Here is a 15,171-nt window from a genome sequence, read left to right on the forward strand (position 1 = left end):
TAAAATAATGTTTAAAACCTACATGATTTTTCTCCCCCTGGATTTTCTCCAATGTCTGATAGAGGGCGTCTAGTGACTGTTCAACAAGAGCTAGCTTCTGATTGGTTGATTCATCATCTGAAGGATGGATTTCATCTGCCATTGTTCTGTATATCTATAATACAACAAGATCAAAAATAGTTGTTAAATTCTTCCTCTCTCTCTACCACTAATCTATCTCTAATTCTCTCTCAAGGGATGTGGTAATCTGAGTAAAGTTGTTAAACAAAACTGGGACATACAGTAGGAGGCCCAGGGAGTCTCTAAATGTATGAACTGTTAAACATACAAACCTGGTACAAATAGTATGAGGCCCAGGGAGTCTCTAAATGTATGAACTGTTAAACATACAAACCTGGTACAAATAGTATGAGGCCCAGGGAGTCTCTAAATGTATGAACTGTTAAACATACAAACCTGGGACAAATAGTATGAGGCCAAGGGAGTCTCTAAATGTATGAACTGTTAAACATACAAACCTGGGACAAATAGTACGAGGCTCAGGGAGTCTCTAAATGTATGAATTGTTAAACATACCAACCCGGGATAAATAATATGAGGTCCAGAGAATCTTTAAATGCATGAACTGTTAAACATGTAAATTATACAAACCTGGGACAAACAGTATGAGGTCCAGAGACGCTTTAACTTTAGGAACTGTGAAAGTACAAGACTGGGGCAAATACCCTGGTACTACAAAGCCCAGGGACTCTCTAACCTCAGGAACTGTTAAACATACAAACCTGGGACAGATAGTATGAGGCCCAGGGAATCTTTAATTTCAGGAATTGTTCTCTGGCCTCCTCTAAATGACCCTCCCGCATAGCAACAGTTGCTAGGGAGAACTTGGATTGTTCTATAAGGTCCTGAATCTGATTCTCGTCTAGGTCCATAGGACGATCATCTGTAAAAATTCTGTCCCTGGGCAGGGGGATGTTAAGTTTCCTGTAAAGCAAAGTTTCCATATTATCATGTATCAAATATTTAACAAACTGTAAAATACAGAATCATATCTTATTGTGCAAAACCCTAACGATGTTTAGGCCTGTGCAAAACACTAACGATGTTTAGGCCAAGGTAAATAAATATTGTGTTTCCTATTCCAACCCAAGAACAAATAGGGTAGGTAGGTAAGTAGGGAAAACAATTTATTTTATTTTAACATTTAGTTAGTTAAAATTCAACTTTGACAATAAACAAAATGAGAAAAACAAAGAGTTCATTTCTTTTTCCCCAAAGGGCAGCTTACTAATGGCATTTCTGTTTAATGTGTACAGGATATGCATTTTCTCAAAAAAGGAAGTGATCAAGACTAGGATTTCTAAAAGTGAACATGGAATTGTTTTTTTTCCAGAAAGATATCGGTGGATAAATTTTTCAGGGCCGGCTCATATATTTTAGGGTCGGTCAGGGAACCGAAAACACACAATTTATTTATCTAGGCCTTACCTTTCCATTCTTGACAAGAGCAGTGTTGCCTCCTGCCAGTAGTGAGCTGCTCGTCTCTCAAAAGCATGTAGCTTGTCCCCCTGCTCCAATTCCAACGCTTTCAACTCTTTCACCTATTCAAAATCAATTTACACTGCCAATAAATTTACAGTACAAAATTTTGCAAAGAATTTCATGGTAAAAGACTAAGAAATTTCATCAGTTTTCATTTACATGTACATAATCTAATCCTTTTTATATGCATGTAAATCAATAAAAAATGGGGGGGGGGAGGAATTACTGAACCAACATGTACATGCTCTTCAGCAACATGAAAACTGACATTTTTCTTTTTCTGAATGAAGAGTTACATATTTAGTTTTAATTTTCTTACTTTAGACAATTTTCATGAATACATGAATTTCATAAATTATCCTTTAGATTTGGATTTACATAATATATTTCACTGACCCTTTCATCAAATGTCCTAGCCAGGTGAATAATGAGTGCTACAGACACTCCATGAGTTCCCAGTAGTCTGACGGTCTCCAGGCCTTTTTGTATAACGAGTCTCAATCTGGGGGTCTGGTCCCTAGCCAGATTGTGACAGAACTTGTACATCGCAGTCCACCAGTCACACTGAGATTCCGTACACAGTCGCACCCTGAAGCATGCTGGGAGTAATCGAGGCTGGTACTGGTCAAAACGTGTCACCTTACACCGTTCCTCAAAAGCCGATGCTGCACATTTTACTGTAGCGATGAAGAAAGCCTGAAAACATCACTAAAAATTGTTACACATATTCGAAAGTTACGATTCCAGTATTTAAAACATCATGTCCCTCACAAGAACTGTTTGTGATGGAATCAATCCCTAAAATTCTAAAGACTAATACAAAACTGCTGGAGAAAAAAAAACAAACACCAACTTCCATGTAAGTGTGTATTTAACATAGAGATGTTGTATTAGTGTTGCAAAAAAGTAGGTTTGCACACTGTAATGTTGCAATGAAGAAAGCCTGAAAACATCACTGAAAGTGTTTTACAACATCAAATAGTTATGTTCAGGGCTCCATTAAAGTTTGACTGTTTTTGTAATCAGATAAGTCAATCTTCAGACACACTTGTCCAATCACACAAATGACATTTTTACCTTCATGGAATGTTGTGAATATGATTTTTTTTAAATTGTACATAATTCACTAACCATGTCATTTTTAAAATTGTAAAACAAGCAATCCTTAGGGTTCATACTGTTAACTGAGAAGGGTGATCGAGACTAGGTTACAGATATCACTATTGTATTTAATATCAGTTATGTTTTTATTTTTATGATTTACAAATCTCTGTCACTTAATATCATATATAACTTCGTCAATTTTGAAAATAAAGTTCTACAAATTTCTTTACTTCTGTTCAGTTTGACATTAATGAGTTCAGACAAGTAACATTTGCTGGCAACTTATTTGATAGACAAGTGGATATTTTAGTTAATACTGAGCCCTGATGATTCCAAGAATGAAATTATTAGCCTCTAAGGAACTGTTTATCTGTTGGACTTAATGACTAACACAAAATTCTTCTAGACAAGAGTCACTAACATTCAACTAAATGTACACTCTGTAAAAATGTGACAGCAAAAGGTTACCATGATATCAAGTTGACACAAGGATTCTGGAGCTGCAGAACTCAGGTCAGGGGTAGACAACGGGATTTTCTCTGGGATACAAAGTGGATCTAAAACAAATTTACATGTACATTTCTAAGTTAGGTTATATTGAACATGAATGATTTGAAGAGTTCTCTGAAAACTTGGTGACTGAGTAACTTACAAGACTTCTGAGTGACTTCCTGTGAGGAGTATCTGTTCAGAGCAATCCATACTAGCTCTTGTAAGTTACCCTCATGTAAACTGAATACACCTGCAATAAGAAAACAATATAATTAATAATAATGCATTTACATGTACATATATTAACATGTAATATTTCATATCACATAAATTAACATGTACTTTTCCTGAGTCTAGTAGAGCCAGTACCTTCATCATAGGTCTCCAGTGACTGTCTAGATGGAGCCACTAGTGTGGTTGCTATAAATAAATCCTTTACGACAATGAAGGAGGACATTGCTTTGTTTCTCATTTCCCTCAGCGTAAACATTAGTTCATACATCCTGTCCACTGCCTTCCCCGTCTGTAACTGTCGGTATTCCTTCATACGTGTCACGTTACCTCTTTCTGTGAGGGGGAGAAGCAAGTAACCTGAAATAAAAAGCAAAATATTCCATTATCAAACAGTAAAGTGAAATCAAAATTGTTTTGAAAATGCATACTTACAAAAATAAATACTCAGAGAATATATTATTTCAGCAATGGCTTTCTGAACAAAGAACAAGTCTCAATAAGGCTTATCTGTGGTCCCCGGTTACTCGTCAAATTTTGAACATTAAAAGATTTAAAAATTAAATTTTATCATTAACTAATGTCTCTATTTTTTGAATCATTATCTAAAATTGTCAAACAATAGATATAGGCAGCATAAGAAGCTGCGTGTTGAAGATAGGGTCCTTTGATTTTCATGAATATCAAAAGAAATCAGCGACACGTACACACTTCAAAGCTTTCGTAAACACCGAGCACAGGTTTGTTCAGAGTCAAGTTTGAAATATAATGTGTATAATATATGTGTAGATGTTATTAAGTGAAAATATCTTTGTTGAACAACCCTGTGCTCTATGTTTTCTAATGAAAAGTATTCTGATTTTGAATCTCTTTGCTGACTTCATTTACATGCGATTAACCTCTTTATGACCTGTTTAGAATCATAACAAGCCACATGGATTTGTATCGTTACGGGCAATTGCCCCAAGTAAACGTGCCAGCTCTCAGTTGAAACATACTCAGTTTTATATCTGTCAACATGGAATATTGTTTGGTTCCTCTTGTTATAGCATTTAATTGTCAAAGATTTGTAAATAGAAAATTGTATTTGTAGTTGATTGTGAATCTTGAACATATAATTCATCTTTGAAAAAAAATATCATATTAAGATATATTCTTTTTATAGTAGCTAATCTAAATGTCTCCACCCATTTTCATGTAATAGAGAAACCATAGCCTGATCGGGGGAAAATGTTCCGGCATTTTTTAGCGCGATAGGTTTAAAAAATTTGCTTGTATTTTTTAATTTAATTTAGTTTAATTATTCATTATAAATACACAATGCTTTAATTAGAAATACTTCATCATACACAATGAAAACAAACAAAATACTGTATGCTAATATTTAACCGGTAAATCAAGGGTGTAAAAAGGGACCACACTACTATACTTAAGTAGAATACTCTTTTCTGCAATGATTATACATATACAAACACTTAAGTCTGGAGTGATATCGATACTCATTTCTGCTATGTGATTTTCTATACAAAGTGACACATTTAGCCCAGAATCTACCCTCAAGAATGTACACTTTCTTTAAATAATGATTACAAACTGTACACTTTTTATACAGAGGTCACTTTTTAGACTATCCACCTCCTTGGACGAGCCTTTAAAAGTTTAACCTCCACTTTTTTAGACTACCCATCTCCATGGCTTAGCCTGTAACAACTTGACCTCCACTATTTAGACTACCCATCTCTTTGGCTGAGCCTGTAACAAAAACTTGACCTCCACTTTTTTAGACTACCCACCTCCTTGGCTGAGCCTGTAACAACTTGACCTCCACTATTTAGACTACCCATCTCTTTGGCTGAGCCTGTAACAACTTGACCTCCACTATTTAGACTACCCACCTCTTTGGCTAAGCCTGTAACAACTTGACCTCCACTATTTAGACTACCCACCTCTTTGGCTAAGCCTGTATTAACTTGACCTCCACTATTTAGACTACCCATCTCTTTGGCTGAGCCTGTAACAACTTGACCTCCACTTTTTAGACTACCCACCTCTTTGGCTGAGCCTGTAACAACTTGACCTCCACTATTTAGACTACCCACCTCTTTGGCTAAGCCTGTAACAACTTGACCTCCACTATTTAGACTACCCACCTCTTTGGCTAAGCCTGTATTAACTTGACCTCCACTATTTAGACTACCCATCTCTTTGGCTAAGCCTGTAACAACTTGACCTCCACTTTTTAGACTACCCATCTCTTTGGCTGAGCCTGTAACAACTTGACCTCCACTTTTTAGACTACCCATCTCTTTGGCTGAGCCTGTAACAACTTGACCTCCACTATTTAGACTACCCACCTCTTTGGCTGAGCCTGTAACAACTTGACCTCCACTATTTAGACTACCCACCTCTTTGGCTAAGCCTGTATTAACTTGACCTCCACTATTTAGACTACCCACCTCTTTGGCTGAGCCTGTATTAACTTGACCTCCACTATTTAGACTACCCATCTCTTTGGCTGAGCCTGTAACAACTTGACCTCCACTATTTAGACTACCCACGTCTTTGGCTAAGCCTGTATTAACTTGACCTCCACTATTTAGACTACCCATCTCTTTGGCTAAGCCTGTAACAACTTGACCTCCACTTTTTAGACTACCCATCTCTTTGGCTGAGCCTGTAACAACTTGACCTCCACTTTTTAGACTACCCATCTCTTTGGCTGAGCCTGTAACAACTTGACCTCCACTTTTTAGACTACCCATCTCTTTGGCTGAGCCTGTAACAACTTGACCTCCACTATTTAGACTACCCACCTCTTTGGCTGAGCCTGTATTAACTTGACCTCCACTATTTAGACTACCCATCTCTTTGGCTGAGCCTGTAACAACTTGACCTCCACTATTTAGACTACCCACCTCCTTGGCTGAGCCTGTATTAACTTGACCTCCACTATTTAGACTACCCATCTCTTTGGCTAAGCCTGTAACAACTTGACCTCCACTTTTTAGACTACCCATCTCTTTGGCTGAGCCTGTAACAACTTGACCTCCACTTTTTAGACTACCCATCTCTTTGGCTGAGCCTGTAACAACTTGACCTCCACTTTTTAGACTACCCATCTCTTTGGCTGAGCCTGTAACAACTTGACCTCCACTATTTAGACTACCCATCTCTTTGGCTGAGCCTGTATTAACTTGACCTCCACTATTTAGACTACCCATCTCTTTGGCTGAGCCTGTAACAACTTGACCTCCACTATTTAGACTACCCACCTCTTTGGCTAAGCCTGTATTAACTTGACCTCCACTATTTAGACTACCCATCTCTTTGGCTAAGCCTGTAACAACTTGACCTCCACTTTTTAGACTACCCATCTCTTTGGCTGAGCCTGTAACAACTTGACCTCCACTTTTTAGACTACCCATCTCTTTGGCTGAGCCTGTAACAACTTGACCTCCACTTTTTAGACTACCCACCTCTTTGGCTAAGCCTGTATTAACTTGACCTCCACTATTTAGACTACCCACCTCTTTGGCTGAGCCTGTAACAACAACTTGACCTCCACTTTTTAGACTACCCACCCCCTTGGCTAAGCCTGTAACAACAACCTGACCTCCACTTTTTAGGCTACCCATCTCTTTGGCCGAGCCTATAACATCTTGACCTCCACTATTTAGACTACCCACCTCCTTGGCTGAGCCTTAACAACATGACCTCCACTTTTTAGACTACCCACCCCCTTGGCTGAGCCTTTAACAGCTTGACCTCCACTATTTAGACTACCTACCTTCTTGGCTGAGCCTGTAACAACAACTTGACCTCCACTTTTTAGACTACCCACCTCCTTGGCTGAGCCTGTAACAGCTTAACCTCCTGAGTCTACCAAACATCTTCCTCTGATCAGCGTTCATCATTTTGTACCAGGAGCTCCTTGTCTCCAACAAAGGGATGCTACAACTGACCATGAAACAAACAGCAGCAAAAGAACTGGCGTCCCTCCAAGATATCTGTCTCTGCAATCATAAAAAGCCATTGTTTACAACTATTTATCAATGTTCTGCATTTAAATATTCTCTAACAAATCTGCCTCAAGTCCAGTTTTTAGCTCACCTGAGCCAAAGGCTCAAGTGAGCTTTTCTGAACAAAATTTGTCCGTTGTCTGTCGTCGTTGTTGTTGGCATTGTCGTAAACTTTTCACAATTTCATCTTCTTCTCCAGAACTACTGGGCCAAATTCAACTAAACTTGGCTAAGAGTATACTTGGGTGAAGGGGATTCAAGTTTGTTCAAATGAAGGGCCTTGCCTTCTTCCAAGGGGAGATAATTATGAATTCATGAAAAATTAATGGCATCATTTAAAAATCTTCTTCTCGAGAACCACTGTGCTTGAAAATATGAAACTTATGTGGCATCATTGTGAGGTAGTATAGATTCAAGTTTGTTCATTGCATGACCCCAGGGTACAGTGGGGCCACAATGGGTGATCAATGTTTTACATAGGAATACATAGGAAAAATCTTTAAAAATCTCAAGAACAGCAAAGCCTTGATTGGTCATATTTATATGCAAGCATCCTCAGGTAGTGTAGATTCAAGTTTGTTCAAATCATGACCCCTGGGGGTAGGGTGGGGCAACAATTGGGGGATCAAAGTTTTAGATAGGAATGCATAGGAAAAATCAGCAACAGCCATTTTGTGTCATATTCATTCAAAAGCATCCTTAGTAAGTGTAGATTCAAGTAAGTTCAAATCATACCCCCCCTCCCCCTCCCCCCCCCCACACACACTCTTTTATATTTAAACTTTTCAAGACTGAACTGACTTCTGCTTTTTCCTAGCCAAAGTGCTCAGGTGAGTGATGTGGCCCCTGGGTCTCTTGTTTATTATAAAAACCACTATGTGAAATACATATAAAATCATATATTTACTCATTTCATTGATACTGTAGACTGAACTAGTCTGAATTACATCCTCCAACTTAGCATATACATTGTTAGTTACTTATCAACAAGGATAAAAAAAAGTACATAATGGATGTAAATGTGTTTAATTAAAAAGAGACTGAGTCCCTGTAGATATTTTTTAATCCCATGCATTACGTACCTTTTCAGCTCTTTTGTATAACATCAATCCAAACAGAAAGTAGAGCTGACCCTGAACCTCCTTAAGGAAGGCCTGCCAATCAGGCTTTGTGGATGATAGCAGTGAAGCACTGAACAGATTCTGATCCAGTCTGTTACAAACACAGTAGATTTTCAAGTACAACTGTATTATTATACTCTACATATCAATTCAACAAAACATGCTCCATACACAGCGAAAGCATCTTCATTATTCCCTAAGATTTGCATCTAATTTTTGCTGCATTATTTTGTATTACCTATTGCCAAAAACATGACATTCTGTATATTAGATTTAGATTCAAGATGCTTACTGATGAAGCAATGACACGCAGGTCATGAGGTCATTTCCTGTCAGCTGACAATATAGAAGGTCAATCAAAACCATTAGTTTCTGGGTCTGGAACCTGGAATCTGTGGACACCTGCTCTTTCTTCTCATAAGCCTACATACAGAGAATCACACACAAATTAATACACATCACCCATAAAACAACTAAAGTGGTTATCTGTACAGTGTGTCTGATAAAAGCTTAACTTTATGTAGATTCCATGTGTCTGAAATGCCTCATCTAAACAACTCATAAAATATCTTGCAAAATTATTCAATCAATGGTACATGTAGAACTTAGGAGTGCAACGATAAACCGTTTGACGGTATATTGCGGTATATTTTTCCACGGTTCAATTCACGATACACTAAACTGATACCGCGGTTCAGTTCAATCAGTCCAGAATTATCCGAATCGTCCATTTTGTTTCCTTGTTTACAATTTCAAAATGGCTTCCGCGGAAAACGTGGGGTCTACGTAACACATTAACGGCAGTTAAACTCATCTCCAGCATCTTACAGACCTCAGATTTAACACGGAGAAGGACTTTATGTGATTAAAAGTTAAAGATGTTAAGACAAAAGATAAACCCTTTAGATCTAAACATATTCTTTGGTTATACAAGATATCTCATCACGCGTGTATTTCAATGAAAATTCGCTGTCTTGTTGACTAAAACGTGTTAACACGAGAAATATAACAACTGGTTTTCTACGTAAATAAAAGGAATAAAAGAATGAATGTCTTCCTTTTTCATTCCAATTTAAAAGGAAGATTTATTAGGAAAGGTCCCTGTAGTTCCATGTAAATGTTCACCACTGTTTTAGAATATTGTCACAACTCAAAGATCTACCTATCAATCTAGTTCAAGTTAACAAAATGATATTTTAACTATTATCAAAAATATGAATATTTGATATAACCCTGTCTAGTTTAAAAAAAATATGATGACAAACTTTTTAACCTCGTCATGTATCGTGATACGTATAGTATCGTGAACTGAATACCGTGATACGTATTGTATCGCAAGGTTAGTGTATCGTTGCACCCCTAATATTAGAACTCTTTATATAAATGTGACATATTCTTTAGTGGTAGATTTAAATGTTGTTCTTTTCTAGATTACAATCTTTACTTCAAACACTTTGATGACCGTCTCTAACCACTCCCTCTGCCCAAGAAACTTGTTGAACTTTGTCGGATCTGTACAGTATCTGTAAGCATCTCTCAGTGTCTTCTCTGACTGAAGATAGACTTCCAGTAGCTTACTGTGTAACGTTACATCATCCTGATTCTTATTCTGAAGGTAAAAAAAAACAGAAAAAGGTCATTTGAAAATAAACATGTACAATGTGTGTACAGGTAGGCTACACTGACCTCATTATAAAACATAGGTAATCAAGGATTACAAAGCTCACCTCGACAGAGTTATGTATAAGTAAGGCAAAGTCTCACACCAAATAAATGTTCTGCCAATCCAGTAGTGTGCATCCCTAGATATAACATTTATGTATACAGAAATTTGGTCCAGGTAGGATCTATAGATACTTTAAAATGGACTTTATCTAAAAGCGTTAACTGTCCAATCACCCTGAAAATTTTGGTGAGATCCAGCAGGTATGGCTTCCAGTAATTTTCGAATGAACTTGATAAAAAAAAAAATTAATCTGTTCACTCATCCCTAAAATGTAGGTCAGATCTAGTATCTGAAGTTGATTTGGAAGTATACATACCTAGACGAATGTTTGGTCACCATATAACTTACAGTCACTTAGGGATGAACCTGCTCCAAAAACTTTAACCTGGTCACTCATCCAGAAAATATAGGTCAGCTCCAGCATCTGAAGGCAATGTGGAAGAGTGCATTCCTAGATGCATCATCTAAGCAAGTTTGGTTCAGGTAGGACTTACTGTTACTTTGGAATAAAACCTTCCCCTAAAACTTGAACCTGCTCCTAAAACTTTAGCCTGGTCTCTCATTCAGGAAATGTAGGTCAGATCCTGCATCCAACATAGGCCAGGTAGTGTACATCCAATGATGCATGATCCATGCAAGTTTAGTCCAGGTAGGGTTTATGTTACTTGGGAATAAGACATGATTTTGAAACTTTAACTGGGATGCCCATGCTAATGCTGATCCCAGGGGTAAAGCATAAGCTCATCTTGACTTCAAGGTGAGCTAAAAATATCACTAAAATTGTCATGAAGATATTGAAAGTTTTAATGGACATTTGATCCAACAGATTATTCAATTTTTTATTTATAAATTTTAAACCCATGACTCAGGTGAGCTGATAATTAATTCCATGATAAATCTGCTTCAAAAATGTATTGCTCTATTTCTACACTACCAAATGAGGGTGCAAAAACTCACAATTTCTGTCAGATAGAATTTCTCCATGTCTTTTACATCACCATCTCCCCTGGATATGACTCTCTCCTGTAAAGTGACAGTACTGCCATTCACAGTATTTACAGTATTACATTGCCCACATTCACAGTATTACAGTACCAACATTTACAATATTACAGTACCCGCATTTATAGTATTACAGTACCCACATTTATAGTATCATAGTAACCACATTTACAGTATTACAGTGCCAACATTTACAGTATTACAGTACCCACATTTACAGCATTACAGTATCCACATTTATAGTATTACAGTACCCACATTTACAATATTACAGTACCCACATTTACAGTATAACAGTACCCACTTTACAATATAACAGTACCCACATTTACAGTACCCACTTTACAGTATTACAATACCCACATTTACAGTATTACAGTACCCACATTTACAGTATTACAGTACCCACATGTACAGTATTACAGTACCCATATTTACAATATTACAGTATCCACATGTACAGTATTACAGTACCCACATTTACAGTTTAATCAGAATATACAGACAAAACTATATTTCCAGTATAACTGGAATCAAGTGACACCCCCTTCCCACCAACACTTAGTATACCTTCTTTTATTATTATAGTATTGAGAATCAAGTGACAACACTGCTTATAAACAAACTTACCTTTAGTCTGAAAATAGCAGGATGGCTTGGATAGAAACGCTCTCCTCTCTTATACCAGTCCTGGAATAAATATAAGTCATTATCTAAAGTTCCAGTAAAATAAAATGTATATTTTATTACAATAAAATATACATGTTTATTTTATTTTAATGTTTACAACACCAATTACAGTACAACAAGCTTATAGCAAACACACTCATAATGAATTGACACTCGTAGTGAAGTGATCTTCATTCCCCTTGACTTTAAAATATATTGAATTAACAGATATAATGAATAATGCTTATAAAAAAGCAAAATTATTCGTCTCTGGCACTTTGTTATAAGTATGTTTTACTATATGAAACTGAGACACACCATCCAAAACTGAGGCACTCCCCCCATTCCAGAAAGGTTATATTAATCTGTACTGCTTGTGGCTCATTTCTTATAATATACCAATATAAGGGAGGAGGCATTGTCAGATTACCACATTTAATCATTTCAAAGTAGTACACTTTTATCAGGCCATGTATATAAGCCTTCTATGGGTCTTCATTTTTTGTAGAGACTAGTGCCTAAGTGCTAACACTACCAGCAGTAGTCATGATAAATGTACTGAACATTAGAATGTCAGCCATTTTGCTACATGCACTAAGGTATGCTGATGCACTTGATCAATATCAATATGACCATTAAGTCTACTGTGTTACAATTAAATCATATAACTAGTATCCTACTGTATTTCAATTAAAAAGTCTTAACTCTTCGTTTTTTTACTTTTCAAGTAAAATGAACAATCATATTTACACATAATTCACAGTACCTGTCAGACTAAAGTATTCTTTCTGCATTATTAAAGATATGAAATCATATTTTTAAAATGATATATTTAAATTTATTATTCAAATAATTCAAGTAAACATACTTTTAAGACTTGAGGATCTTCATCTTTAACTTGATCGTAGAGCTCACAAACTGAAGATAAGAGTATATATTCAATGTACATAATAACTTGTACCTAAATACATGCAGTGTAGTTTTCATCCACATATAAAACTTAATTTCAAAGATCTGAAGAATATTACAATTCAAAATTGGACATCACTAAAGTTTAAGTGTCATCTCACAGGGCCTTCAAAATCTGCCGGTACCCAGTACTTTTACCCGGCTGAAATCATGATTGTACTGGCAAAATATTTGTTTTAAAAAAAAAATGAAATCATTTAATAAATTCTTATTAATTTTATTTAACATTTACTCACCTAGACAAAATAATTTAGACAAAAGATTTTGATCTGGGAGTCAGACCTAATGCTGATTTTACCTTTTGTTGCCAATTTCTAATCAAAGTAAGAGTTAATTTTGCACACAAACTTTTTTCTTACTTTTCAAAATCAATGCTTTTTGTTTCCCATCCAGTTCCAGTGACCTTTAAAGAGTAAAAAAAAAAAAAAAAAAGACTCAATCCTCAACTTTCTGCATAGAAAAAATTCAATTAAAATTCTCTGGAGCCTTTAAAATTAATTTTGCCATCACTGCAAAAATTATTAAGTGAATTTCAAAAAACAAAACAAAAAAACCCCAGACAATTCTGTTTTGCTAAGTGTTGTAATGAGTAACCTTTTGTAAGCTTCAATGGCTCGGTCAGGGTGATGACATGCTTCTTCAATCTGGCCCAAGAGTTTGTGTGTCTGGGGAATTCGGGGTCTAATAGCCATGTGTTCCTCCACATACCTGAAAGACATTAATAATTTTAACAGATAATCATACACAGATCAGAAAATGTACAGCTTTATATATCAATAATTTTTGTTTGTATTCTAGCCTCTGATTGGTTAATACCCAAAAAGGAACACAAATTATTTCTGTATAACCTGGTTTGGTATGGGGACACACCCCATGACAACCAGCTGAATCATCTGTATCCACGCAATCCTCTCATTCCAGTCCTCAGAATTCATGGAAAATTCCAGATTTACTAAATGTCCCTTTAACTTCAAAGATAACTCGATCTTACCACATGTAAACAAACAACATGGCTGCTAGGTCTATGTATCAGTTTTTACCTCCCATAGCTTCCCATCACTTCCGTTACTATGGTTGTATTATTGAGCGGCAAATTTGAAATAATAAAAGGCGATGAAATTTTACACCCATGGTTGTCTGATGATTTTAAAATTAAATTATAAGGAATGACTCTAATTCTTGGCCAAATTATTTGAATATAACCTGGTTTGGATCAGTTTACGCTGTTTTATAATCCGCTTCGCGTATTATAAAGCGTAAACTGACCCAAACCAGGTTATACTCGACTAATTTGGCCAAGAATTAGAGTCATTCCTAAAATAACTTTAAAGCTATATTGTAAAATCAAAAAAATATTTTCATACTGAAACTTTTTTTCATAAATACTTTTTTTAAAAGGTTTTTATTAAATTAATTAAACTGGTTCTTTTTAAAAGGTATTAATTAAAAATATTTCCCTTATTTCTGCTACATGCACTTAACCATTAATAATAAGCTATACATGTATGCTTAATAAACTACAATGAAAATTTTCAACATAAAAATTTTTTTAATTAGATTATCACCTAATATCGCTTCTCAATTGAGTGGGTATTCAATATTCATTGTGTCATGATAGCACTGTCATTGCTTAGCAAAATCACTAGTAAAGTACATATATCTTTTACTTACAGTGATCTTAATAAGACGAAGATAAAATTGGAATTTTAACTGTTTTATTGATTCATATAATGTAACAATAATGTCATTATTGAATATGAGAATGTCAATATGGCCTAGCGATCTTGCATAATGAAGTCCTTACTTATTACTTAACACACACAAAGGTCATTATGTTTCGTTTCTGAAAAGCTCCAGATAAGGTGCAAAAATTGCAGAAATATGCTTTAAAATTCAAAAATATGCATTAAAATTTTAAATTAGGCCTACAATTATGCATTAACAATTGTAAATAAGCATTACACTTCGAAAGTAGTGCATTCAACGGATTGTGTCTTAACTGAACACTTTGAATTCCTTATTCCAGAAAGTCCAAGTAGAACCAAGGAGTTAAACTGGTAAACACCCCTGTGGCATAAAAAATATAAATATTAGCACCTTTTTGCCTTGTCGTACTCCTTGACTTCGTAATACAGCAGACCAATCTGATACCCTCTAGCAGCTCTCTGGAAAAATTAGAAAACATATTACCAGTGTCAATGCTAAGTTACCCTGCCTTCATTTTATTGCAGCTGTGCAAAGATGACTTTAATAGCGAGTGCAGCTAGTGGCACAACGCGCCCCTTATGAAGCGAGC

General features: G+C 36.0%; 1 protein-coding gene across 3 annotated transcripts in view; it reads right to left on the reverse strand.

Moving 5' to 3' along the window:
• LOC133174216 (E3 SUMO-protein ligase RanBP2-like) overlaps positions 1-15,171 on the reverse strand; it is a 40,893-nt gene that overhangs the window by 24,577 nt on the left and 1,145 nt on the right. For 2 of the 3 annotated variants that reach the window (XM_061309290.1, XM_061309289.1), the window contains exons 2-18: positions 14,973-15,040; positions 13,470-13,583; positions 13,235-13,278; positions 12,775-12,824; positions 11,868-11,927; positions 11,193-11,258; positions 9,954-10,118; positions 8,802-8,932; positions 8,471-8,600; positions 7,211-7,382; positions 3,508-3,729; positions 3,299-3,388; positions 3,115-3,203; positions 1,939-2,238; positions 1,489-1,601; positions 783-984; positions 23-154 (exon numbers count right to left, since the gene is read on the reverse strand). In XM_061309290.1, the coding sequence (XP_061165274.1) occupies positions 23-154; positions 783-984; positions 1,489-1,601; positions 1,939-2,238; positions 3,115-3,203; positions 3,299-3,388; positions 3,508-3,729; positions 7,211-7,382; positions 8,471-8,600; positions 8,802-8,932; positions 9,954-10,118; positions 11,193-11,258; positions 11,868-11,927; positions 12,775-12,824; positions 13,235-13,278; positions 13,470-13,583; positions 14,973-15,040 (2,148 nt within the window). Of the gene's footprint in view, positions 1-22; positions 155-782; positions 985-1,488; positions 1,602-1,938; positions 2,239-3,114; positions 3,204-3,298; positions 3,389-3,507; positions 3,730-5,162; positions 5,177-7,210; positions 7,383-8,470; positions 8,601-8,801; positions 8,933-9,953; positions 10,119-11,192; positions 11,259-11,867; positions 11,928-12,774; positions 12,825-13,234; positions 13,279-13,469; positions 13,584-14,972; positions 15,041-15,171 lie in introns of those variants that run through there. The other variant, XM_061309291.1, reaches the window with a different exon arrangement.

This window comes from Saccostrea echinata, unplaced genomic scaffold (genome assembly GCF_033153115.1).
Source record: "Saccostrea echinata isolate AGI-Se365-2 ecotype Australia unplaced genomic scaffold, CSIRO_AGI_Sech_v1 ptg000057l, whole genome shotgun sequence".
In the NCBI taxonomy this organism is placed as follows: Eukaryota; Metazoa; Mollusca; class Bivalvia; order Ostreida; family Ostreidae; genus Saccostrea; species Saccostrea echinata.